Here is a 27,439-nt window from a genome sequence, read left to right as displayed (position 1 = left end):
TGAAGGGAAGGGTGTTGCTAAGGACGTGACATTCCGAGGCACGACGGGAGCAAGAGCAGTAAACAGCAGCAACGAGTGCGCAAGAAGCTGGATGCACAGAGGCTAGAGACGGTATTCAGAAACAAGGACACTCAAGAAGGCATGGTTGCAGGATTTTCTTTTTCCATTAGTAGATACAAGATGATTTTGCAGTTAAATAAGCTAATCAAGGAGAGGGCCAGCACATTTCTGGAAACATCTTGATGTTAAAATGCTCTGGGAAATTGTCCAAACATCTAACAGTCACATCTTTTCCTAGTCACAGAAATAGCTTTCCACTTCTTCCATCTCAGAATAATACTTGGTAGCTTCAACCGGATATACTCTTGGATGAATGTATTACCTTTTGTAACCTTTACTTTTTTTTTTAGCCCAACTTAAATAGGTTGTATTTTCAGTGAAATTGTTTATAAAAGTAAAACATTAAGAAAAGCTTTGGAACCCTTGTGAGTTAGAACCATTGTCTGACACTTTTCTACCCCTCTTGGAAGTGTGAAGCACCTCACGTTATCCCCAAATAAATTCCTAGGCCAGTGCTCATTAGTTGGTTGGTTGGTCAGTGACTCAAACACTTCCTGAGTAGCTGCTATGCCCAAACACTGTACGGACAAAGCAACGAATAAGACAGGCTAACGTTTTGAACACTATAAAAACATTATTTAGACGCCAATAAATAATAATTTAGAAACTATTTAGAACAGGTGAATATTTTTACCTGGCATTCTTTCTTCCTCTCATGCATTCCCTGAATGAAGAATTGTAGATAATAATAATTAATATTAATAATAACAAATGTGGGTAAAATCTGAGTACCGTAGAGGAATGTGCTAGAAGTGTTATTCAATAAAATTGTCATGTTGAATGACAGTCTTCTGGACTATAAAAATTTAGATAGGCGTACTATTCTCAAGGTAACTTACTATGACACCATTTCTATGTTGCTTTATCATCACAGCAGAAAATAAAAAAAATCCTTCCAGGTTGCACTAGCTAAAAATACCTGAGACTAATGTACATAAAGATGAAAACAAACCTTCTCCATTCCTAAAAAATAGCCATTCTTGCTCAGGTGCAATGTGTCATTTTAGTTTCTCCAGTGTCTTCCCTTGAAGCTTATTTTAATGTACTTCTATCTGTTTATACTTCCCAGACTTGAGCAAAATTCAAGATGAAGATAACACAGTACCAGAGATTCCAATTAATTTCTATTAAAACTCTTTCTTGCATGACTTCTCATGACCCGAATTGAGATGCTTAAGGACTTTGGATCTTACTAATTAGAATGGCAATATTAGCAACTTTAGGTACCCAGAAATCTACTAACAAATATTATATTTTCCTAAAATAAAAATGTGATTCATATTATGATATTCCACACATTTGTTAATACTTATACTTGATTGATAATTTCCTTTTTAAAAACAAACAAACCAACGACGAAAAATTATCCTTAGATTGGTATCTTCAAAAAAAAAGTCTCTTTCTCTCTCTATTTAACGAAACCCAAACTAAAACACAAGTAAACAAGCCAATAGATACTCTGAAGCCAAAACAAAGTACAACAACAGAAAAGCTGCCTGAGTTGTTCTTTTGTGGAGCCCCAGACAATTCCTGGAGGGTTGCCTGTAGCGTGTTGCTTAATTTCCTGGTTAAAACTGAGCAAACTGCAGCCTTCGTTGTGGCCCCGCCAAAGCAAAGAAAGGGCCTTCATGTCTGATGTCCTTGCTGTCCTGCAGGATTACCAACCTACTCAAGGCAGCTTCCCTTTTGAGATGCGCTGATCAGTACAAAGATACCTGTGCACTTTTTAATTCCATCTGATTCAAAGAGAAAGTTTAGAAGGTCATAAGTTTGTGGACTTTGCACCTTGGTTATTACAAAACTAATGACCTGAGGCAATGACAACTTCTGACACAAGTGGAAAATACGCCTCCTCCCCTGAAGACTGCCTCTTCTGCCCTCTCCCCACGCCAGGACAAGACATCAGATATTTGGAAAGTCTTAAGTCAGATCATATTTTCTGCTGCAATCCAAGCCACTCCAAGCTAAGGACCTCCGTCCCTAGGACCATCTTGAAAGGAAAATTCACTGTGGAGAGGAAAAAGCCACACCACACAAACTACGTACAAATCTGTATCATTCTGATTTTTCAAGTTGTCTTAAAATAGACGCCCAAGTTACGAAAGTTCTTTTTGTTGTCATGAAACACAAAGACAAGTTCAATATTTAGGTTCCATTCTAGAGTAGAATATTTTTTTGTCAACTTTTGACCCCAATATTTAGATTCCATTCTAGAGTAGAATATTTTTTGGTCAACTTTTGACCCCAGGATAAATTTAGCTATTTAAAATTGTAGGAACTAGGGCCTTAAGTGGTAAAAATTTATGTATAAGATGGCCCATTAATTAAGTTAAATTATTTAATTTTAAATTAAATTATTTAATTTAAACTTACCATGAGTTTAAATGGGCCATTTTATCAAATGCCTGTCCTGTGAAAATGATTTAGAATTTAAATATAAAACAGAAGAATGCTAATCAGTAATACAGAATATGACAAATTATCCAACACTGAGGTTAGGTATCTGACATTCTATTTATGTATGTTTTCCTTAATCTACTAAAATGGCAGGTCCGGCGATAGTTGTCCATTTTATTACAGTCATTGCAGTTGCAATTTCAGGAGACGTAAATAGAACTTACTAAAATAGTCCTTTCTTTCTTTTCCTCATTTTTCTGACCTCCCATGAAGCATTCCTTGTCATAAGAGTATGTACGCATATTTACATTTTACAATAGTAGATGCTGTAATGGTAATTATCCAAAACAAAGTTAAATGCCAATTCCAACCAAAAATGACCTTATATTAGTTGCATTGCATTTGCAAGAGTTAGCAAAGAGCCCTGGTTGACAGAGTTAAGTTCCTTGGCCAAAAAAGTTTGTTTTTTTCACTTTAACACAGTTAATGAAGTAACCAATATTAACTGCAAATTAGCTTTAATTTTTTTAATATGAAAAATTGAAGATCCCATACCAACCAAATTCAGGTACTATTTTCTTTAGTATTGAGGATTTTCTAAGTAGCCATAGCATTTTCATATAGAAAGTGAGACCAGGTCTTCTGACGAGAGCTGGGATTTCGAATGCAGATGAGAAAGGATGAGGAAGTATAAATCAGAGTCTGGTATGCTATGTCCTACTTACCTTCAAAAGTCAAATAAAACTTTCCTCTGTCAAACCAAACGAGGGAAGGCTGCTCATTCTCTGTATGGCCAGGAGTTGAAGCGGGACGGGGAAGGTTAGGGAGAGGGAGAGAGAAGGACACAGTGTGAGTCACAGAGCAGGTCATAATCTCACTACAGTGGGGCAGATGCACTGCATGCTACTAGCGTGCAGGGAAAAGGGAAGGCTGGCAGTCTAGGCGTTTTTTTAGTTCGGGAAACAAAGCAAAAGCAAAGCTATGGAGGCCTAAAAAGATGGGCATGTGTTGTTGGGTGCTTGACACTTGGTGCCTGTGCGCACAGAGCAGGTCTTCCTGGCCACGCAGGGGCGCCAGCATATTTTAACTGCACTGCTTTGGGCAAACTGTCATTCAGCAATTGCTGTATCCATTTCATCTTCAATGTGATCCCCTTCTATGTTTTCAAAAAGATAAACTCAGAGTTATGGGTTATAGAAAACTTAGCTTAGGTTTTAAATGACAACAGCATTGCACATCAATTAAAAGTTCGCGGAAGATGTCCTATATCTTCCGTCCCCTCCCCGGAATCACCTTAGGCATCCAGACACAAAGACCCTTTACCTAAGCACCAAAGAGAAAACAAGGTTACTGACGTGCTCTATTGCTTTTTAAATTAGAAAGCAGTCACTGGACATGTAATTCTGAGCAGTTAAATTATTCCCTCCTTTGTAAATTCACAAAGCAATAGCAGCTCACCTTTTCCGAAACTTTTCACTGAGAAACTGTCATGCAACCTGCTGCTTTAAATATGTTCACTTAAAAAAAATTCAGTGGCATGAATTCCACGATGAACAGTAAACAGGGCGCATCTGAGAAGGACTGGACGCTCATGAGGGCAGTAGCATGTCCATGAACTTTACAGCATTCAGATGACATAATGGCTTGGATTTTAAAGTCTAGCATCTGGAGATCACTCGTCTCGCACCATACCTGCAGGCGTTTCACAGCGCCTTTCAAACGAGGGCAGTTTGTCATAAAAAACATCATCTTCTGACACTACGAACCAAAGAAATATAAAGGCGTGGAAAACAAAAACACAAATACAAATCCCAGATGAAATCAAGCAGCACACCTCACTGATCGAAACACAGGAATGATTTTAACGAAGAAAGGAAAGAAAATCCAAGACACTGGGGATTATGACTAGGATATAAAAAAGTGATGTGCTTATTTCACGATGATTCTGTGAGAAGAAATTAAAATTTTAAAAATGCCAGGTTTTAGCATCTGTGAATTTGGCTGAAGTCAGCTCCATGGAAGAAATCATGCCTCCACCTTTTCATGCGGTTGTTAAAGGCACTATCATTAATAATTGACTCGAGGAAACGGATTTCACTCAGACACGATCCTCAAGTGACCAGACATATGTCCATCAACCGAACCTCCTGACAGAGCACTGACAGCTGAACAGGATCACTCAGCATGCACCTTCCCCCCTGGGAAAAGAGGAAGCTTTTAATGGGGCCGTGAGAAAGCAACAGTATAAGTTTAAGGTCCCTGAATGAAGTATCCCATTTCAACTTCATCAATATCCAAATTCAATTTGCCTTGCACCTGTCTTTGGTGGTTATGGACTGTTAATTTCAAAGAGCATTATGGCAATTCCATCTTTGGGTATGGTATCCAGCTATGGCCAAATGCCTTTATAAATTGGTCACCACAGTTGCCCTGGACCCCAACTGTTCCAGCTCCTTGCAGGTGCTCTCCTTTCTCACCAACTAACAAATGCAGGTGATTGGAGTTTTACTCTATCTATGTGATTAAAAAAATGTTCAATGCCATAGGGCCTGAGGTTATTATTGCAACTTTAGTGGAAAATTGAATAAAATCTGTACAAAGACCAGTAAGGGAGAATCCTCCCTACAATGTAGGAAAGATAAGGAAAGGGGTGAGTGTAGTAAAATCATTCTGTAAACAGTATTTCGTGGAAAATATTTTACTAGCTTGCCTCCTAGATGTAGAGAATAAGACAGGGAAACTATTTCTTTGTCAATTTTTAGGGCTCTACGATAGCACCTGTCAATTGGTTTTTTTACACATGTGGCTTCCTTACTGGCTAGAACAGTTAATGCAACTCCTATAATCCCTTTAGGAGAGGAACAGGACGAATGGAACTGGCCCTCAGTAACCTCTCCAGAAAATAGGCAGCAAAACAGTTACACAGGCAGTAATTGATGTAACAGTGCCTTTCCATACCTACTAGTGGGAAATGATGGAGGAGATCCTTTCTGTAAAGAAGTGACTTCCTATTTACAGCCTCGTTAACACGAGGAGCCTCAAACGCTGCCATTTGTTCTTTGAACTGAAGTTATACAACAATAGCTCATAAGAGTTGAATAGCATGCTTATGATTTATTTTTTTTTTCTGGTGGTTATGGACATTAAGGACTCAGAAGAAAACATCCTAAATAAATCAGAGAACTTAAAAAGTGAGTCATTGGAAAGCTCTGTGTTTGGTTTAAATAAGGGCAACACTCAAATTAAGTATAGAAGAAAAAAATTTCCTTAAGACCTAACCATGGAAACTCCCTCAAATTGATCTGGGATGGGGAAGCCAGTACTGGAGACAGCCTTTTCCAAAAAAAAAGCAGAAGAAAAACAAAAGACTAAAATTAAACGTGGGAATTTTTAATTGGGATCAGGAATATTCACCTCCAAAGGACTTCCTTTGTGCGCAGGCTAATTGGCGTTAATACAGGTATTTTTAAAAGAAAGCTTATCCAGTTCAGAACTGCCACCCGACTTGGAGAGACAGAGGTTTGGAGGCAGTGTTTTAAGTTTTAGATGCTATGGTGAATATTCCAGTACTGAATAAATCACTTTTGCTCAACGTGCTAGACCACAGGCAGCATCAAAGTCCATCCGAGGTTTCCTTCGGTGCCCATAAATGATTGCTTTTCATTCCTTACAGATTCCTGGGATGTTAAGATGCAATTGAAAATGCATAATTAACAGTGAAGGAATTGTAATTAATAGTGAATTTAACAATGAAAAAAACTGTCTCCATGGTAGTCTTTTTGCATTGGGGTTCCAAAGGAAGATTTTGCAGTTCTGTGAGCTTTTTCTAGCAGAAAAGGAGCTTATTTTATGTCATGGATTCTAATATGTGCACTTTTTCACATTTTAACCTCTATGAAATTGGTATGGGTCTTAACATGAATGTGATAAGAAAACATTGTGTCTGAGCTCAATTGGCAGCATTCCCCCTGGGTCTCAGTCGTGTCTGAATAACAGTTCGTCTTCCAATTGAAGGAATCTCAAATTCAGTGCAGTACAGCTGCATAGGAGCTCTTCACTATCTGAGTGTGGCAATGCACAGAAAGTTTCATTTTTGGGTGTGGCATCAGACTTACAACTTTATAATCAAAGCTGTCAAGAAAGATTTTATGCCCTAAGTCTTTCAGAGGCATATTCTTATACGAATTGTTGTGTAGGAAGATTAGACTTAGTCTTAAAAATTTAGTCCTTGAATTATGTTAAACTTTACAATAAGCAAGTACAAATAAATAAATGCAGTTTCTGCTACACTTGCCCCAATTTTGGCTCAAGTGTCACAGGAATTGTCAAAAAAGTACTGTGGTGGTGGGAGGGAAATGTCGAAGCCATCAACTTCAGGAATTTGCCCCTGAAATCCTCTAATTCCTCAAGCCATTTGACTACCTTAAGCTGACATTCCAAGTCAGTCATGAATAGTCAGCCCCTTGGTGCTGAACAGTCAAAGCACATCCTCTCCAAAAGGAGGTAGACAGCAATACGCAAGAAGCTGCTGGGTAGTCAGTCATTTGACAATGCATTTACTTCAGAGAGAAGTGACTGTCAGGTGAGCCGCAGCAGCAGGAAATAAAGAACAGGAGAGCAAGGAAGATGAAAACCAAATAAAAATAACAGAGCCAAACAGAGTAAATGAGAATGCTCCCCAGCAATGCAGCCATGTGATTACCCTCTCAGGTGGGTTTTTTTTTAACCCCTCTGTGGTTCATCTTGAAAGAATGCATACTAGCTATGTTAATAATCAAAGTCACTGGCCAGAATTTGAGGTTTCTGCAGCACGGAGTATAAACACACATTGCACCAAATATGGACACAGTTCGAATTCTCTGTATGTGCAATTTCCTCTGTGAATTTCAACGAGTTGGAAGAATCCATTAGAGAGTCATCCAAGGTCACTTGAGGTCTGCTTCCTCTGAGTGACAGTTTATTCTTTTCACTTTCCTCTCTGACCAACTAGGAAAATCACATGGAATTGGTGGAACAAATGATCTTGAGCAATAAAAACAAGAACAACAGAGCAGAAGTGGGGGAAATGGCTGGAGCAATCAAGAGTATTACAGAGAGTTCAAAAATAAAGTTGGATGTTACAGAAAAAACAAACGAAAAACTCAGAGAGAAATGAGCTAATAGACATCTAAAAACAGGAAGCCCCAAATTGCCCCAATTGGTGATGCAGATAAAATATAGGCTTGGCTATACAAATAATATTAAATACCTGTCTGTTAATGAATCATGCTGAATTAGATAGCTGCCTATATTTTCACCAAATTTGAAGGATTCTTTTGGGCTGGTCTGATTAAAAATATATAGCATGTGATATAGTTGCAATACTCTTTGGGGGCCCTCAGAGGCACACCTTAACTTATTTCCCAGGAAAATAGAAAGTTCTTCTCCAGAAGAGCTTCAGACTTTGCTCAAACTACTTCTCACATGGGCAACTCTATAGCGAGCCCTTCTTGGGTAAGTAGCAGCAGGAATTTATTGAGCTTGGGTTAATGATTCTCCCAGCAATGCAGGATGGGTCCGCTGGTTTATAATATGGGCGACTTGTAGGGGAAGTCAGGCAATAAAGGAGGACAATGGGAAAACACGGAATGGGAAAGCCCCAGTCAGAGACACCATGCAAACGGGAGAAGGCAGTAGGAGCTCAGGAAGATGGGCAAAGAGGTGTAGAGAGAGACCAGCCTGGGAGGAGGGAATATGCTCCAGGCAAAATGAGGCATTTAACCCTGGGGAAGCCATCCAGCTGAGCAGCCATGCTCAACTCGTCACTCTCAGCACACCATAAGGAAAGAGGCACAGAGGCATTTAATGGAAATGCCAGCAATGACTTATATCTTGGGGAAAATTGACTACACATCACTGAAAAGCACTAGAAAAAATGTCAAAAAGTTTGTTCCAGTTCCACAATGCCAATGTTTATACCATCTATCAACATAAGGGCAACCAAAAAGTGACGAAGAAATGAAAACTTTGAGAAAATAAAAGTTCTAAATTTTGTGATTTCTGATGTGGTACCTGGTTGGAATTTAAATAAACATACCTCCTCAAAGGAGACCATTTTGATTATAAGAAATAACATCTAAATTACAAGACCTTATTTGACGATTTCTTCTTTACTTTTATGAATAGTTCTGTATGGCACAGCATAAGAGAATTCCTGCAAAACACAGGGGTTCATGTTCTTTTATTTGTTTATTTGTTTAGTTAAAGCCCTTTGCCTCCTTTGCTGAGAAGGTGCTTTTAAAAGAAGAGTCAGATGATAGCGAAAGACACAGCAAAACAGTTTCGACCAGAAACCCAGGGCCTGGGGTTTCAGACCATTAAAAAATAGCCAGTCAAAACCACAAACAGAGTAGAATAGAGGAGATAATTTTTACCAACTGTGGGAGTGGTGGCTGCGCTCAAGGAATTGGTGGATGATATTGAAGACGTGCTTTCGGCCCGGGCTAGGGGTGCTATCGGAGGAGGGCTGGAAGAATGTCTGGGAGGGCTGAACGGTCTGGGCTGCAGGTGGAAGAAAGAGAAGAAAAATTAGATACACAGGTCATAGTACTTTTGTTCCATATTTTGAATGTCTTCCAGCCCCAGGCATGGCAACAAGGTTCTTAAAAGGGTACAAGTGACACCATTTTTACACTGAAATTGACTGTATCTGTACAGGAGGTCATGGTGGAGCTGGAGGAGCCATAACCCATCCTGTGCTGCACTCAGTAGGGCCATCAGATTCAGAGAAGCTGAGATCTGTGCTGTGGTCAGCGATGTTTCAGGACTGGGAAGTCACATGCCCTCAGGGACTAAGCAGGTAGCCGACTGTGAGAGCTTAAACCCATTTAAAGATATTTGAATACAAAACACTGTACTGCGCTAGCTAAACCAAATACCCTGGACCTCACTAGTTTGTGACTCCTGTGCATGGATGCCAAAGAAACTGAGCTCTGCCCGAAGTCTCTTAGTTGTTTACACAGAATGTTTTATACCCCTCAGCCTTAAAACACAGTGCAAGAAACTTCTGGAACAAATTCATCGGGCCACCATCACCCTCCTTTATGTCCACGTAGTGTGCCTACCACCGGTAACTTTTCTGTAGTCTGGGGACAGAAATCAGGACTTGCCTTCTCTTGGCGTCTTCCAGAAGCAGATAAATATGGAGAAAGGAAACATCTGCTTTCTAAAGAATTTAGCACAATTGAAAGTTACTATCTTAGTTTGCATCAACCCACTGAAGCAGGACGGAGGGCCCCAGAATCCTATCCTGCCATTTCAGACCTTGGCTTGCAAGAGGGTAGAGGTTCGAGGAGGGTTGAAATGCACACCCATACTGCAGGGACACTCGTTCAGATGTCACCTGTGAGGGCCACGTGTACGAGCGCTCTAGGCTTAGACCTGAAGTTGAGACGCCCGTGTTAGGGCATCTTGGCTTCTGTCTGTCATTCTCACCACGTGTTTCTAGGCGAGCCAGGGCAGAGGAGACATACCACGTCTCCGACTCCAGGCTTCCCCGGGGGCAGCTTCGGCCGCGAGGGAGGCCGGGGAGGAGGCGGAGGAGGGGTGGTGCTGCTGCAAGGAACCAACGGAGTGGCTGGCCGGGCGGGGGATGATGCACCTGTAAAAGAAGCTGGCATTCAACATGGCTGGAAACGCAGGGGGCCAAGGGTCTCATCACCTTCCCCCACCTCCCCTGTTCAGACAGCCGCAGTCCCGGAACTTTCCTCCCCCTCAGCAGTTACTGCATTCAACATGGTAGCTTGTGGTGTTTTTTCTTTTTTTAATAAAGAAAAAAAAGCACTTGGTTGAACTATGGTTGATGGCAGAAGCGGAAGCTCATTGCCTTTGTTGTCATGTGACGCCCGTGAAAGGTAAATCCTTTTGTCACTCTCTGGGACAGAAAGTACATTCTTAAGACTCTTCCGGCTGGGTGGCGGGTAGTTTTCATTTTGACCACATACACACCAAACATAAGATAAATTCTCTTGCCTTTTGCATTTTCAGAATTTATTTATGTCCAAGATGAAAGCGGAGGGTAGAAGTTGAAGGAAGATGAATGATTTTCCCACATTATATATTTTTAAAACATGTATAAGAAGAATTATCTTTTGTACTGTGCTGCAAAATCTGAGTGCTGTATAAATGTAAGCAAACACGATGCAAACAAAGGACCAAATCTAAGAAAGTAAACTAGATGTTGTGTGAGGACTTTGTGTTTAGAATCTTAGTAACAGGAACATATTGAATTTAGAGGATTTTAGTTTTCGAAGGAGGCTGCTTAGGAATCTGCCTACATAGAGTCTGCCCACGATGATTTTTGTGGTGATTTTTAAAAGAGCCTCTTGGATTTACTTTTCTGGCTGCCAATGACAAGCACATGAAACACAGAAGACACACAGAGGCCGGCATGCACACCAACCAGCACACCAGCAGGCTCTCTGGACTCAGGGTTCTGCCTACCTTCAGTCACACTACGGGCTACACAGGGAGCCACTGGACTAAAAACCTCAGGAAAGTCAAATCAATATCCCAACAGTTCTCGTTTAGAAAAGTTCCAGCGACTCCTGAGGTATCTTCACTTGGGTTAGAAGCACAAGTACCAAATCACTCCAAGAAATTTCTCAGGTATCCTGCGCCAGGAAAATACCCACCCTCCTGCGTCCCTCCAACACGCCATGAAACTGCTCTCCGGAGGGTCCTGCACCAGCACCTCCATCCCCGGCCTCTCACGTTCTCAAAGAGCTTTGCAGGTGAGCAGCAAAACCCATCATCTCAGAATCTACACTCACCTTAGGAAAGTCCCTGGGAATAGACTTTGCTCCTCCTGTTTAAACAACCTGAAATCTTGACTGCGTTACATTTCTCTCTGCTGTTTATTTTAAGCGTAAGTCCATCACTGTGAAACCCTACTAATAATTACCCGCCTCCCCCCAACTCTTCTCCACCACCACACCACCACCTTTTTACTGTATTCTTACTTCTTATTTTATTGGGCCAGGGTCTATGTTAGGCATTTTCCATGCATTATCTTATTTTATCCCCACAATAAGCTTTGGAATAAGGTACTGTAATTATCTCAGGGGAAACTAAAGCTCAAAGACATTGGGTAACTTGCTCAAGGTCACACAGCTCAAATGGTCTATTTAACTCCGAAGCCCAAGCTCTTCAGTGCAATGTCTTGTAGCTTTGGGTGGACTGTGAGCCCCACATTCTGCATGAAGGCTTATTTTTGCCCGGGCAGCTTGTGCACATCTCTCCCAATAGAAATATTCTTAGTCTTTGGCTAATCTTTACTTGAATAAAAAAATAGGGTATGTTTTGACAGGTCCCACTATAAAGTTTTCTTTTGAGTTAACAGATTTACACCCAGGATTTTTCAGAACACAGATGTGACAGCAAAGAGATGGGAAATAAACCTTTAAACAGCAAAGTCTTTGTCGGGGAGTTTCATGGGCTTTTACTGGGCTCTATTTCGCTGGAAAACTATGCCATAGAAATCTTTCAAAATCTCTATCCAGGGGTCTATTTCCAAGAAATAGTCTTCTGACTCGATCTCAGGACAAGGTGAGCTGCTTATCCTACACGTTCCAGAAGAGAAAGTTAACAAACCTCTATCAGTGACGCTTGGGGAAGTCATGAGGGGTTGTCATCCAGGCAGTGTGGAATATTGGAAAAACTGGATGAAAGGTCAGACGGTCTGGGTTCTGGCCCCACCCGCCTCCTGTCGGCGGCGGATCACCACCTCTCTGAACCTCAGCTTCCGGCATTAAAGAACGAGACATGTTTCTACCTTACAAGGGAGTTGGAACAGTTGAAATGGAAAATGCTTATGAAAGTATTTAGTAAACTATAAAATGCTACACAAATGGAAGTCAATAGATGTTGATGATGGTGCTAAAGACTGTGTCTTTTGATACAGATACAACTAAAAGCAAAGAAAAAAGTGGCTAGTTAACCGTTTTCCTTTTCCTTTATGGACATCCCATTTAACTCACTTTTTCCTTACTGAGTTGATTTAATTGATTTGCTGTGCAGTTAGAAAGACACTAAGGGAGTGTTTAAGAAGCCAAATCCTGCTTGACAGAGCCCTGCGGGCCAACAAAGGGTATTCAGGGCCTGAGGGGTGTGTGACAACTGACCTAAGGCTTCACGTGCTCTTGTGAGATTACACAACTGTTGCCCATTGTAAGAGTGTAGAAGGTTATTATCTGTACGTCTCTAGTCTCATTCTTCAATCTTCAGTTATACTTTCATTTTCCTTCAGACGGCGCTTATTCCCAAGAATAATGCTGGAAAATAATTGGACAAATCACCATTTATGGTTTAACTTCAAACATTGCCCTTGCATTATTTGAGTTTTGTGAGTTCAAAAAAGTTGGCAGCCACTGACACGCTCTCACAATCCATTTTCTGAAGTTCCATCATAGTTGCTGAGAACCACATAACTATGGCTTCAGCTTTCATCTCTCTTTTTGAGTGAGTGTGGGTTGGGGGAAGAGGAGGGAAGCTGGAAGAAGTGGTAAATGGAATCCAACAGATCTGGGGTCAGATCCTGACTTTGCTACTTATTAGCTTTGTGACTGTGGCCAAGTTCTATCTTTGAGCTTCCGTTTCCTTAACTGTAAAATGAGGCTAATACACTACAGTGTTGTGGGGAGGATCAAATGAATTAAAATACATGAATTTCGAAATATGTAAAGAATCAAATAGCATTTCCAAAATTGTATTTAATTACACCATTTCTTTGAAGAAAGTATTAAATACGTGTGGGAATGGTTACATACTATGCTTCTTTTTTGGTGACCAGCACATTAAAAGCCCTAAAACAGTCCTGTCCAACAGAGCTTTTTGCAATGATGAGAATGTTCTAGAACAAATGCTGTCCAACATCATAGCCATTAGCCACATGTTGCCATTGAGCACTGAATTGTGGCTACAGCATCTAAGGAATTGATTTTTTTCTTTTAATTTTAATTATAGTTAATATTAAAATAGCCACACGCGGCTAGTGCCTTCTGTATTGGACAATGCCACTCTACAAAGATTTGTGGTTAGAAAATACATTTGTTTAATTCAACCCCATGAAGCTCGAACTCATTTGTTCACGGATGTGTGTGTGTGTCTGTTTGTGTTTAACATCTGTTAATATGGCTTTAGTTCCCAAGTTGGAAAATGTTGCACTGCAGAGTCTGTCTTCACTAACACCCCTCTCCCTGGCCTCCAAACTTGCTGCAGGCCCATAAAACAATTTCTCCATCCCATCCCCTGGGCACACAACCCACATGGCAGAAGAGAGCGCCTCTGCCAAGAATCAGTGTTACGTTCCAGCAAAGCAACATTCTGGCCAAACTTCATATTTTTAACTTTTGCCATAAGGAAATTAAAGTTCTTGGAGGGAATTCTTCACTTCCAACTGTTTTTCAACAGCAGGTAACGCTTCTGATTCACAAGGCTGTGAGTACCGTTTGAACTTGGTCAGTGGCAGTCACCTTGCTGTGATGAAATTTTAAAGTGAGCATAATGGTATCCAATTAAATATAGTTTGAGAAGCACAGGAAAAGTTAGTCCTATTAGGCTAAGTGTTATCAAAAGCAGGTAGTGAGAAGCATTGCTCATCTTTAAAATATGAGGCCATATCCTATTGTCTTAATCCTAGATTTACATTTCTGCCAGTTTCTGTATATTCCATCAATAAAAGATTAAGCGGCAAATAAACTGGGACTTAATTAAGGAGATAATGGTGCAACATTTTATTTATTCATGAGCTTCATTGGCCCAGTTCAATCTTCCACTTAGAAATTCAGTCCTTTAATACCAACAAAGTATAGCCTTTTCCAGCTCAATTATTAAGTATCAATAGTCTTCACTGGTAACAGTTTCAAGTAATTTCAAATAAGGGTAAGGAAGTTAAACATTAAAACAATAACGAAATTCTCCAAGATTCCAGAAAGAGAGCCAAAGCTCCAATCTTGGCTCATTAGGTCAGCGGCCAACTCGATTATACAAACGCCTCCCAGAGCCTGAGGAGGTGATGGAGAAAACCGAGGGACAACCAAGCGGCCCTGTGCTTCCTCCTCCACTGAGAGTGTTTCCTGGGAGGAGAGCATCGTGGCCAGCCACTGGAAACAGGGCTTGACTCCTAGAAAAGTCCTTCAGAAGACTCAGAGCCTGGCCCAGGAAAGAGTCCCACAGAAGACGAGGGAAAGATGCCCTTCTTTGACAATGGACAGCCAGCTTCTTTGGGTTTGAGGTCTGAACTTGAAGGCTTTCCAGAGGGCCCTTTATTATCTTTACAGAGAAGCAAGGAGCCTTATATCCCAAAAAAGTCCTAAAAACAGCAATAAAGGATGGAGGTGGTGCTCTATAGAAAGGAGCACAGAGGAGCAGGTTTGGAGGGAAGAGTTTTGGAGATCTTGTTGATGACACTGTGCGGTATAGATGGGTGTCAGTCATCAAATAAGTTTGGGACATTTTGTAACTAAATTTACAACAGTGCTCGGAGAGCACAGTGGTTAAGAACACAGGCTTGGGATCAGACAGAGCTGAGTATGAATCCCAGGTCTATCACCTCTAGCTGTGTAAACTTGGGCAAATTACTTAACATCTCTGACCCTCAGTTTTCCCATCTGTAAAATGGGGACAACAAGAGCATTGACCACATGGGGTTGCTGTGAGGATGAAATGATGGGCATAAAGCACTCAGCGTGGTACCAGGACGAGAAACTCCAGCTGTTGCTATTATTGGCAAAATTAAGGCTCTCAGAGATCCTATGGAAAAGAAACTTGCCGAGTTTGTTTTAACACAATGTTTCCCAAACTTATTTGAGCATTGGATGGATCTCCTCTCGTGTTGGAGGAAGTCACAGGGGGGTGCATCTAATGATATAAAACGTCGGTTTTGTGTGCAGTGCAGGTGACTCCCCAGCCCTCTCCTTGATCAGCCTGGATGCCCTTCCGTGAAAGCAAAGAGGAATTTGCAAGCATGAGCAAGCACTGAGAGAGACTCCCCTGAGAGAGGCACAGTGATGACTGACTGCCAGGAGACAGAAATGCCTTGCCTTTCTGTCTCTTCCCAGGTCGAAATAACTTACACTTGGACACCTCTTTCAAGGCAAATGAAAAACAAATAGCACATCACAGCCCCAGGAACGTGCCTCCTGAACCCACGGGCACAGGAGGGAAAGCACTGGGGGATCTTGCCAGACAAATATGAGAACCAGGGGAATCAATGCAATGGAAAAAGATGCATTAGAAAATCTCGACCTTCCTCTGGTGTGCGTGGCAGGTGTTCCTTTCATAACAAGAGGACACAAAATGAAGCTTCAGATATGGAAAGCCAAGAAATCAGATTCCACGTGAACATGTGTGGATAGATAGTCTCCCAATGCACATTTCTGATAGACTTCTCCATCATCTGTCACCGCACTCAGAGCTGACCTCCTGGCCCATGAGCAGGTCTAATGATGAAACCAGAGAACAGCTAGTCTTCAGTGGCAGGTTGATTAGGTAGGGGATGCAGTAAGGCATCCTCTTTCTCGCCGTCCTCCAAAATCTCCTTTTCAAACCCTACGTCTTTTTTTTTCTGAACTAATTAGAGGGGTTAACACGGTTCTCCCCCAGAAGAAAAAAATAGTAGAAAACATTGACCTACAAAAACTAGGGCTCTGGAAAAAAAGCACAAACTTCCATGAATAAGGTCTGAGGATCCAAGTTGATAACTCTGTACTGTGTGATTGAAATTTGCTAAGAGAGTAGAAAAATGTTCTCACCAAAAAAACCCCCACAAAGATAGATATGTGAGGCGATGGATGTGTTAATCAATTTGATGGGACGGGGGCATTCACAATGCATACATACATCAAATCATCACATTGTCCACTTTAAATATCTTACAATTTTATTTGTCAATTATACCCCCAAATTGAAAAAAAAAACCAAAAAACCCAAAACAGGGCACTTGAGAACAAGGACATCTGACAAGGAAATCAGACATTTAACATGAAACTCATTCGCTATGAAACCTGTCCTTCTAGAACTTTCCTGAATTCCAAACAACGACATCACAGTTTTTTTTTTTTTTAAGAAATACACATTTCCTAACTGCAGGGTGGAAGGCAGGGCACTGCTAAGGGCTGAGAGCGTGGGGCAGAACACATCCACAGACTTGCACCGCGACTGCAAGCATTCGATGGACTAGGACATGCCATGGGGCCACAGCACACCCAAACCAAAGGAGGGACGGCTGAAGCTCTAAAGCCACTGCCAGGCAGGAGGAGGATATTGCTCACACTGCAGCAGCCACAGCCATTCCCGGTCACATGAAGCACACCCAAACAGTAAGACATACCGCTGGCGGTCCCCGTACCACTGCCCGAGCCAGGTCCGGGGGACGAAACCACAGTCCTGTAGGTGGGTGGTGGTGGGGGAGGTGGAGTTGCTCTCTGTCCCAACCCAAAATCTTTAGGAGATGAGATTGTTTCTAAGTAATCATCTTTAATGAAGGTCTGCTCAGTGACTTTCTTCTGGACTTCTTCTAAATTGAGCGGTGATGGTACACTGCGAGGAGGCCCAGGAGGCCCTGGGGGGCCCGGGGGGCCTGGGGAGCCCGGAGCTGGGGAGTCAGCTGGGTTGTCTGATGCAGCTGGTGGGGACACCACCTTTTCTCTTGGACTCAACTCTGGAGTAACATGTTCCGGGGACGTATCAGAAAAATGGACCCACTTTTCTTCGGCATTAACAGCAACAGACTTGGGAGACAACACTGGACCAAAAATGCTGTCCAAGTCATTGATTGACGGTAGCTTTTCAATTTTGACCTCTGTGGCTGACTGGTCACTTCCTGTGGTTAAAGTAGGTGATTTTAAACTTTGACTTTGTAAATATTATTTGTATGGGGCAGGGTTGGGAGGGGTGAGGCAAAGCCTGGTAATAGATTGCCTGCTGAGGTGCCATGGTGGGCATACGGCACAATGTAAAACTATCTTGATTGGACCTGGAGCTGAACCCGAGGGGAGAGTGCCTTGCCTCCATAATGTGAGCGCCATCTTTCTATGCTGCCGTTTACCCTCGTGCAGGTGAGCACAGCTACTTCTCCCATGATGGGAGGCGGGCAGCATGCTACTGCTCCCAAAGGCTGCTCTCACGGGTGGGAAGTGGGATGATGTTGGGAGGCAGCATCAGGTTCACAGAGAAGCAGAGACTCTGGAACTGTGGATTTCAGAAGGTAGGTCCCTCTTGAAAATCTGGCCTACTGCAATACACACGACACAGTCAAAAAAGGACTGATTGCTGGAAATCTCCCTCATATTTGATAAAGATTGCCTCCTTCATCATATTAAATGAAAATCTTTGGTGAAACCAGTTATAATATCTGTTAGTTTAAAAAATTATCACATCATAATTAGCTGTATATCTTCCCCCTTTAAACACACCAGAAATACAGTACCTGGATTATTTAAAGAGATATCCCCAAACATCTACTTACAAACACACACAGACAGACCCCGCACGTAACGTACACACAGATTGTCGAGAAGACATTTACTATTTATTAGAACTGTTACATATATACCTGTTTAATAGGGAACAAAACTATAAAGGTAATTTGTAATTTATAATTCCTTTTCTCGTCAAGTCTAACCTGTTAACATAGTATGCATATCTACGACAAATACTTATCTCACGAAGCCCTGAAACAGAAAAGTCTCTGCTTTGCTTGACATTAGCATCAGCTAATCCTTTTGAATTCTCATCAGTAATAAGAGAAAAAAATTAAAAGCTGTATCTTCTACAGCTTGGCAGAAAACACTTGATAACAGCTGCAGTGTGAGGAAGTGCCTTTTTTTTTTTTAAACTGAGGTTATGCAAATTAGAAATTGCTACCTGAACAATTGCAAGGCACAAGCAGAAGCCACTTTACCTTTAAATAACCCTTTGGCTATAAGAAGGGCTTGAACTTCCGTATTTCACTTTTGAGAGAAGTTATCCTTCAAGGCTCCCAGACTACAGGTAAACGAGGTGGCAGTTTACATGACCCATAGTATTTATAATTTTGTCGCTGGTAGATTTATTTATATGTAACATATTTATGGAAATACGGGGAGCCAAAATGGTTTGAACCTGCAAAGAACTTTACCTATGACACTCTGGATGACTCTCTGTTGGGTCTGAGTCAATATAAATCTCACCCCTGAGTATGTCTTGCATTTGCTCTTGTTGATAAATTCTCCACTATGTAGCTATCAAACTCACCAGGCTGCATAAATACCAAAGGATGAAGCTGCAACAGAATTCCAAAGGTGATGAACCACACTCTAAGGGCCCAGACACACAGAATAGTGATGACTGCTTTTGACTGGCTAGCCCAGTAGGAATAGGTAGATTATAAATTGTACGAATTCACAGTATTGATTTTAAGAGAAGTTAAAGATGTGCCTTAGAAATGATCTGTCTACAGGCATGCATATTTATCGTCTTTACACATCTCTTTGCCATGGGATAATAAATACTTTAATGATTATTGGGAAAAAATTCCCTACCACCCAAGCTTACCCTTGGGTATGCTGCTCTTCCTAGGGACCATTTTAGGTCTTTGGAGACTAGACCATTGTAATTCTAGAAAAAAATTTATCAGTTCTTGGAAAAATACAAATTGTGCCTCGAGACTTTTAATTTGTAAACCATTAAAATGAGATCCAATGAAGTGAGATGTCAATTAAGCAACGACTTCTGATATTGAGATGTTTTTTTCTTTCACTTCACAGGTAAATGTGGCCCTCATTCAACAAAATTATACAGAGTAAAAATTAGTTGAGAAAGTGAACCTTTTTGTGAAATCTGGGAGTGATACCTTAAAAGAAGTCTGCATAGTAAATTGTAATGGAAGTAAAGCTACACGCAAACACTTTTGGCAAACATTCCATCACGTTTAGCCTGGCCTACAGCTTCTGACACGTCCAGGGCATGCTGAGGTCCAGGGCCACTGCTGATGGCCACATCATCCCAGAGCAGAAAAAACTGAAGCTTACCTGGTCCAACTGTTAAGGGGGAGCCTGTTCGGGGTGGGGTGGCTGGTACATTTTTTGGAGGCAGTGGTGGAGGTGCTGCAAAGGGAGGAGAAGGAAGGCATTATTGGTCACTTTCTCCCTAAGTTACACGATATTCTGTAAATAAGCGTGAATTTGGCTTTCATTCATATTCCTGCTATTGGAAATGCAATAGCCATTAATGGTCTCAATTTTTTTAAGTTCAAAACTAAGGACCCATTCGGATTCTTCCATTTTGTGATAACGACAAGAATTTGTCAAAAGAATGTCAGACAACAACAGTAACAATATCACCATTTCATTCATTCATTCCTTTATCTGACAAATCTCAAGTGGCAACTAAGTTGTACATCTGGTACCAGGAACTAGGGCCATAGGGTTTAATAAAAGGGGCCTCTGCCTTCAAGGAATTGATAACTGACTGAACAATATCACGTCCACAGTCTGGGGTCTGTTGGAGGAAATGAGAACAGCCTGTGTGGGGGTTCAGGTGAGGGATTTTTAATATGGTCAGGATATTATTGGCTGGATTGGGTCTGGAAAGATTTCTCAAAGTTGTACGTCTGAAATGTTAGTATCGTTTTGAAAGTCTGAAGCAAAATGATTTGGGTCAAGGAAGAATGAACAGATTGCCTTGGTAAAAATAATGGCTAAAAAATCCTCCGAGATAGAAGTTTTGTCTTACAGCCACCACCCAGAGATTCACCCTCGCGAACTGGACTTGTCATTTTGTGGGCAAAGTTAGGAATTCCTGTTTCAATAGGTACATTTTTTTCTTATTCTTTCTTTAAATGAATGTTTTCTTCTCACTGGCCATATCTGGTATATTTGAAGACTTCACACTAACCTCCTAAACCAGCCCCAAGTTCATCTGTGAGTCTGAATGTGGCCCAGTCTTTCGTAACCTAAATGCAGAGCGAGTCAGCGGGTCACTAGCTGGAGAGCTCTCACCAGTACCTGCTGTCTGTCTGCATTAGAAAGAGCCCCTTTGTCATTTCTCCCCCACCCAACTCTAGTTATTTAATGTTAGAGAGCACACTATCCTTCCACACAACAGGCATCACTAATAGCCGTCATTCTAAAGCCCAGGGATTTGTGGTCCGAATCTTAGCTATGAGCTTCGGAAAACTAGAACTCAAATGCACCATGTTTTCCCATCGAAGTTAAGAGTCAGTCAGGGGCTCTGTTTCTGGTTACGGATCTCTGCAAAAATTGAGATCACAATCAACAAGAATCATAAAAACCAATAAAATGGAAAGGCTAATAACTTAAAATAGTAAATGTATGCTGCAACAACGAACTGAGCAGAATTACACAATATACACCAATTTTACAACAGCCTCAGCTGTGTTAAGTGTAAACCACAGCACATAAAACTCATAAAATTCGACAATACCAATGGTTGGACTTAGAATCAATACATCATCTACACAAACATTTCATTTGTGTACTTTCTTGGCATTCAGGAAGAGTTTTCTAAGAATAATTTGGATAACTCAGGTCTGTAAGGAAAGCTTTTCAAGGAACTTAGAGCATTTTTACTGGCTTTATTTCCCAGCAGCATGGAGAAATATTCAAAATCATGCCACTGGGGTTCAAATCCTTTCAAAATAAGTCTTTGAAAGTTCAGAAGTTTTACAAAGGTTATTGATAATGCTGGTTTTCCTATCCATTTTATGAGAGAAATACCGTTGGAAAGACTGGATCGCATGGCTTTATAGCAATATTCCCAACAAGTAACCCTTGGGCCTTTGATTAGGAACCCCCATGAAGTTTTTTTGTTTTTTGGGTTTTTTTGGTGAGGAAGATTAGCCCTGAGCTAACATCTGTTGCCAATCTTCCTCTTTTTGCTTGAGGAAGACTGTCACTGAGTTAACGTCTGTGCCAAACTTCCTCTATTTTATGTGGGATGCCACCACAGCACGGCTTGATGAGTGGTGTGTAGCTCCATGCCCAGGATCTGAACTGGCAAACCTTGGCTGCCAAAGTGGAGCACACGAACTTAACTGCTACGTCACCAGGGCTGGCCCCCACCATGAGTATTTTTAAGACTAAGAAGCAGAGCCCTGGGGAATGCTGAAATGGAAAAAGCATTAAGTGGTCTGTACGTGAACCTTGTGAAGCGAAAATGCTCTCTGGGTCCCCCCTTCACCTCCAAACCCTTTGAGAGCCTATCCTCCTCACAAGGGCATTTTGGGAGTGCTTTCCATCTACCATGGGAAGTCTACTGAAATGAGAACTCCGTAAAACCGTCAAACAAGTGGTTCCACTGAATGAGCCATCCATTCAGTCCAAACAGGCCCACCCACTGCAGGGGAGGGCCTATGATGAGCTTCAGGACCTCCTGCCCCAGCCACCTGGAGTGGGGAAGGGGGCATGCCAGAATAAGCAGGGCTGATGGCTCAGCTCTGAGACAAATTTGCCCTGCTCTCCTGTCTCAGCTTCTTTCCACCACATACGGTCTTTCCTCTCACTCTTCAATTATCACTCTTTCCTCTCAATGTGTCCTTTCTAGCCTAAGCAGCCTCAGTTGTTCTGCAGGACTAGCTGAGGCCACATCTGACTTGCCACCTCTGTGTTGTGTTATCACTCCACCCTGGAGCACAGTAGGTTCTTTAGCTTACTTGCTTCTCACTCTTATAGATACATAGCAAATGGATGAATGAGTGAGCCTGTGGGATGTCAGGACAGGCTGTGGTTCAAAGTTAACAGTTTTACTTTATTTGTTAGGCTGCCTTGAGAACCTACCGTAGGCCCCTTCAACTCTAAAGCCTGTTAGGATAACGTCTCTTCTTGACATCATAAAGTCCAAATGTTGCCCACATAGACTTTCTAAGAGTTGCCTCATTTCACGATGCAGACAGACAGTAAAATGAGTCACTTATTTTTCCAGACAGAGCAGACACATAACTTACTTCCAGTGGGAAAAGGTCTTGTTAACTTTGGCGACTCGACGCTTGGATTAATTGGCTGGCCTGAACCCCATATCTCAGGCTGATCTAAAATAACTGGAAACATAAAAAGAAAATTTCCCAGGGTGAGTCCAAAAAAGAGACGCCCAATTTTAGAACTTGAAATTTCAATTTAAGGTTGAACTTCACAAACTTATTTCCCTCTTGCCTCAGTACTAGCAAATTAATTTAGGAAGGTGCTGCTCTTCAGCCTTTCCAGGCAGAGAATGGAAATAGGAGTGAGTGGGGGTGTGAGTGCACGGGAGGTGTCTGTGTGTGTACGTCCAGCTAAATAAAAACTTTCAAAATGGAGCGTCTGCATTTTCCTCCCAGTTGGTCACTTAAGGACATTCTGAATGTCAGGACTTGTAGTGGCTCCATTTCTGGCGCCATTGGAAAATCCGGGCATTAATCCCATAGACGTTGTTTGAAGTTGATTATTTAAAGTTTGCTATGAATACGCTTTAAAAATGCAAATGCCTGGTTTCTGTACAGTGATTCCGATCTTTAAAAGATCTTACAGATTCTTTAAATAAACCTTTTACAGCATCATAAAAAGGAATTAAATTATTCTAAAAATGTTTGGTGAATATCTTAAGAGAACCAGAAAAATAAACAAATGCTTAGACATCTAAAGTAAATGAGGGCAATCAGGCATTGGGCCTAATGACACCGAATCTAACGTTTCTTCTGTTTCTTTTGTCTCCTGCTTTTGATTTTTTTATTGCTATGGTAACAATGTAACTAACTAGTTCTTCTGAGCACCTATCATAATGCCAGGGTCTATGTAAGCCCTGCTTGTAATTCATTATGTTGTAAAACACAGGCTGGGAGGTTGGTCCCATGTGGATATGAATCCAGTTTCCACACTTGCTGTAGGACCTTGGGCAAGTCATTCAACCTCTGAGCTTCCCTTCCTTCAATGTAGAGATAAGGAGAGCCACCTCTGAGAGGTACCAAAAGGATGAAAGGAGGTAATGCATATAAATATAATGTATATCAAAATGCATATAAAACACAACACAAAGCTAGTAGCTATTGTATATTTTAATCCTCACAATACCACCACGTGGTTAATATTGGAACCATTTTCAGGAGAGGAAACCAAAGACAAGAGTGATTAAACACCTTGCCTAAGGGCACACACGGTGAAAATAGAGCTAACTATCTCTCCTAAGAACTGCTTTCTATTTTGCATATCAGGTTTCCATACAGTTGCGGAATTCCTTTAATGGGCAGATTCAAATGCAACAAATCAAATCCCGCCTTCAGTCACTAGGCAATCAAGTTATTAAAAGCGAGATTGATCACAGGTGAGCTAATAAGATAGCTGATGGCCTCACTGGAGGCCACTTTTACATAGGGATTCTAAGTTGCAGACGTTTAAATTACTGAAGGAGTATTCAGGGATGTTCCAGACACGTTTTCCTGTCATTGAAAAATATTCAGATGCGGCTGACTGCTAGCTGTCTCGCAGCACCCATTCTCCTTTTCTTCTATAGGCGCAGAGTTTTAGCTGGCCAGATGGCACAAATTCTCCCCAGTGGGCTCTGGTTGGACGTGAAGTACATCTCTCCCAGATTCTGCTCTTAGAAGAGTTGGCAGTGAGTTATTTTGGCCCTTCCCTCCACCCTCCTTTCTTCTGACTGGGAGATGCTGAGAGCTGGAGCAGCCCCCTTGAACCTAAAGATGAAGGCCACACGTTGAGGATAGCAGAGCCACCCTCCAGTCGTACATCGTTTACTTTGAGACTGTTAACATGAAACAGAAATAAAATTCCATCTTATTTAATTCACTGCACTTTGGAGTCTCTTTGCTACTGTAGCTGAGCCTGGTCATTGTGCTTTCAAGTCTTGTTGTCCTTAACACTAAATTTAATTTCCTTCACAAATGGGCCCTAGAAAAATAACATTTTATTATACATATACACCATAGTGTTCATAAATCAAATGATTTTTATAAAATCATTCCATATTACCAAACACAGCTATTGGAGATACAGGTATTGGACATAAATACATCTCAGGAATAGATTAGAAAGAGATAATGATAATAGTAATAGATTATAAAGATTATATTTAGAGATTAGATTATAAAGAGTTTCATCTATGTCAGCAAGGTATCCATTATTTACAGCCATTCCAAAAAAGATGGTTAATTTTAAAAAGTTAAATATTTAATTCTAGGAATGAATATTTAATAGGTAAACCCAACAATAATGGCTGAAATTATATTTCTCCCATACATTTTATTTCTAAGATGCTAAATGATTCCAGGTCATTTCTGAGTCTTGAGCCTGCAAACCATGTTTGCTATGTGAGCAAGCCAACTGACACCTCCACTGAAGAGGTGGACAAGAGAGTAAACGTGGTCAGGGAGGCTAGGTCGCAAGGACAGTGACCATGCTGGGAGCTTGATGGTCTGGCATCACAATGATGGCTGTTTGGCTCACGGAGCACTGACTCCCTGACCAGTGATTTGTATAGATTTGCAGTAATTCTTACTGACCTCTTTTGAGGGATGAACTTGTTAGCTATTAGATATTTCTAGAAATAAAGTTTCAAATCCTAAAATACTAGAGGTTTGCGAACTAAACTCCTGTGCTGATAAGACACCTAGATGAAAGCTTTTTTTTTCTTCACATGAGTATCTGATGATGCATTAAAAATAACACACATACATTTACTCTAGGTGCACTGTACTTTAATAAAAAGATAAACAAATCTATAGATCTACAGAGTTTTCTTACCTTCCGTCTTCTGTTCATCAAAAGCTGATTCTAATGGTGGGCCAAACAGGGGAGCGAGGGCCACAGTGTCATCTGGAGGCTTTTTGCTAAACCACACACATTAAGGCAAAACATAGAGAAAGGGCGTATTAATGCTAAAAAAAGATACGCCGGCTTTCAAATACTTTTCACGTTAAGGCAGATGTATGTGTGTGCACTCATGTGTGTACATATGTATTCACACAAACTCCCCCAGGGCTGGAAAGTATATGTTAGGAGGTCACATGTATTATGGACACAAGAATTGGTAGGAGATAAGATCCCTGGTTCCCAATGGGGGCACAAGGTGCTGGTCCAACAGAAATAAGTTGAAGCAGAGAATCTTTCAAGCATCATGATTCTCTCTGCCTGGAAGAGATAACACTAGAGATAACGGTTTGCTGCCAAGCAGCTTCCTCTCTTAAGATCTCAAAACCCACTTACATCTGTCTTTACCACATCCTGTGTCGTCGTTAATGCAGTTCTTGATTAGCGAAAGTCAGACATAGGGGGGTTAAGTGACAAGCCACCCCGAGAGTTTGTGTTTGAATAAGCCCAAGGTCTACCAGCTTTCCATTCCACCACCCTCCCCCTGCACCCAACAGACTGGTTATAACCTCCTAACACCTTAACACAGCACATCTCAGAAAGAGAAGAGTATTGAGAAATCGGGGGAAACAAGGGAATAAGTTACACACTTTTCCTAGTTATTAAACAAAAGGCTGCATGATCTTCTCCATTTCATCCCCAGACCTGATTCCTGTCATGGATCCTAGTAAATCCTGTGTGTGGTGTGAGTTAAGAGGTGAAGAGGAGACAGACGAGTTGGAGAAGAAGGGAAAACTAAAAGGATCTAGCCCTTAAATAGAAATAGCAGGGTTTTTTGGGAAAACAATGTGCATTTGCACAACACTTACTTAACTCAAAGAAAACACATGTAAAATACGTTTTGCTAAAAACAAAGATCAAAATCAAAGATATGTTTGGTGTGCAGCAGGTAGAATATATCACAAAATTATACCCAACAGGCTACTGTCCAGAGGGCAATGTAATCATATTTCGGGTCAGCATTCCAGACACCAAAAGACCTCTTTATGCAGACCTTTAACCACTCGTTAGTGAGGCGACCACACGTGATAGACAGTTACTCTAGATGACGACACTGCACTCCCTGAAGTCTCCCTCCACCTGTGCTTACAGGAAATGAGAACACATTTGGACCATCCATGGACGCACACATTTGAGCAGGCCCCTTATTAATAGGAGCTGAGAGTTTAGCCCAAAGATTTGCTGAATTATTAACTGTGTCTGATGCCTTGCAAAAAACTCAGCTGATGTCTTTCCTGCTCACCTTATAAGTTCTGGAGTCGGTGTGGAACGTCTGGGTCTCGCTACTTCTTCACCTGATGCATAGCACAAAGGAACTTTTTAGGCACATTTTTGCCGTTCACTTCCGGCATGTCTTAAAGCTACGTTTGGAAACACTTAGAGATTTAAGTCCCATCAACAAGCAACTCAACATGAAAACTTTGCAAAACAAACCCTCTCCCCTGGCAAGGCAAAAGCCATATATTAGGCATATGTAGCAGCATTTTCTCTGGCATTTGTAAACCCTAATTAACCAAGGAACTACCATGATAAGGCATCAAACAGAAGATTTGCATACTGCAGAGTTTAGTGGAATAACGTGCCATTCTTCGAATGTCTGCTGCCTTGATCAGTTCTGCTTCCCAATTACCATAAGAGAATACTAAGCCAGGCCATATGTACACAGTACATGACTCCAGCATTCTCTGCCTGTTCTTTTCTTGAAATGCCAAGAAAATGTTATACCTTTAACTATGAACCATGAATTTAGAATTCCCTAGAATGTGTTGTATGCAGCAGAGGAAAATCATGCCCTCTGTATATTATAACCTACATCATATCACCTTGGTTGACTAAAATTTTCTTATCAAATAACACAAGAGTGGGTAAGTTGCATCTACCTTCAGTTCCTTCTTCCCTGTTCCTCTCTCCATCCTCATCAATAAACACACATTGGATTAAGTTCATTTCTAAAGTCAAATGATACAGCAAGAGCTGACAAATAATAGCAATGTTTTTCTAAAAACATTCATTTTCAGAATTTAAACAGG

At 41.3% G+C, this 27,439-nt stretch overlaps 1 protein-coding gene across 8 annotated transcripts in view; it reads right to left on the bottom strand.

The window, feature by feature from the left end:
• Positions 1-27,439, bottom strand: part of SGIP1 (SH3GL interacting endocytic adaptor 1) — a 198,697-nt gene that overhangs the window by 51,717 nt on the left and 119,541 nt on the right. For 4 of the 8 annotated variants that reach the window (XM_046645840.1, XM_046645841.1, XM_046645842.1 and 1 more), the window contains 7 exons: positions 26,653-26,704; positions 25,284-25,369; positions 22,499-22,591; positions 19,566-19,640; positions 16,886-17,377; positions 10,029-10,156; positions 8,931-9,057 (listed from right to left, as the gene is read on the bottom strand). In XM_046645840.1, the coding sequence (XP_046501796.1) occupies positions 8,931-9,057; positions 10,029-10,156; positions 16,886-17,377; positions 19,566-19,640; positions 22,499-22,591; positions 25,284-25,369; positions 26,653-26,704 (1,053 nt within the window). The remainder of the gene's footprint in view (positions 1-8,930; positions 9,058-10,028; positions 10,157-16,885; positions 17,378-19,565; positions 19,641-22,498; positions 22,592-25,283; positions 25,370-26,652; positions 26,705-27,439) is intronic. The other 4 variants (XM_046645845.1, XM_046645847.1, XM_046645846.1 and 1 more) reach the window with 2 other exon arrangements.

The sequence above is a fragment of the Equus quagga genome, chromosome 18 (genome assembly GCF_021613505.1).
Source record: "Equus quagga isolate Etosha38 chromosome 18, UCLA_HA_Equagga_1.0, whole genome shotgun sequence".
In the NCBI taxonomy this organism is placed as follows: domain Eukaryota; kingdom Metazoa; phylum Chordata; class Mammalia; order Perissodactyla; family Equidae; genus Equus; species Equus quagga.
Note: the sequence above shows the minus strand (reverse complement) of the source record. Positions and strands in the feature narration are given on the sequence as shown.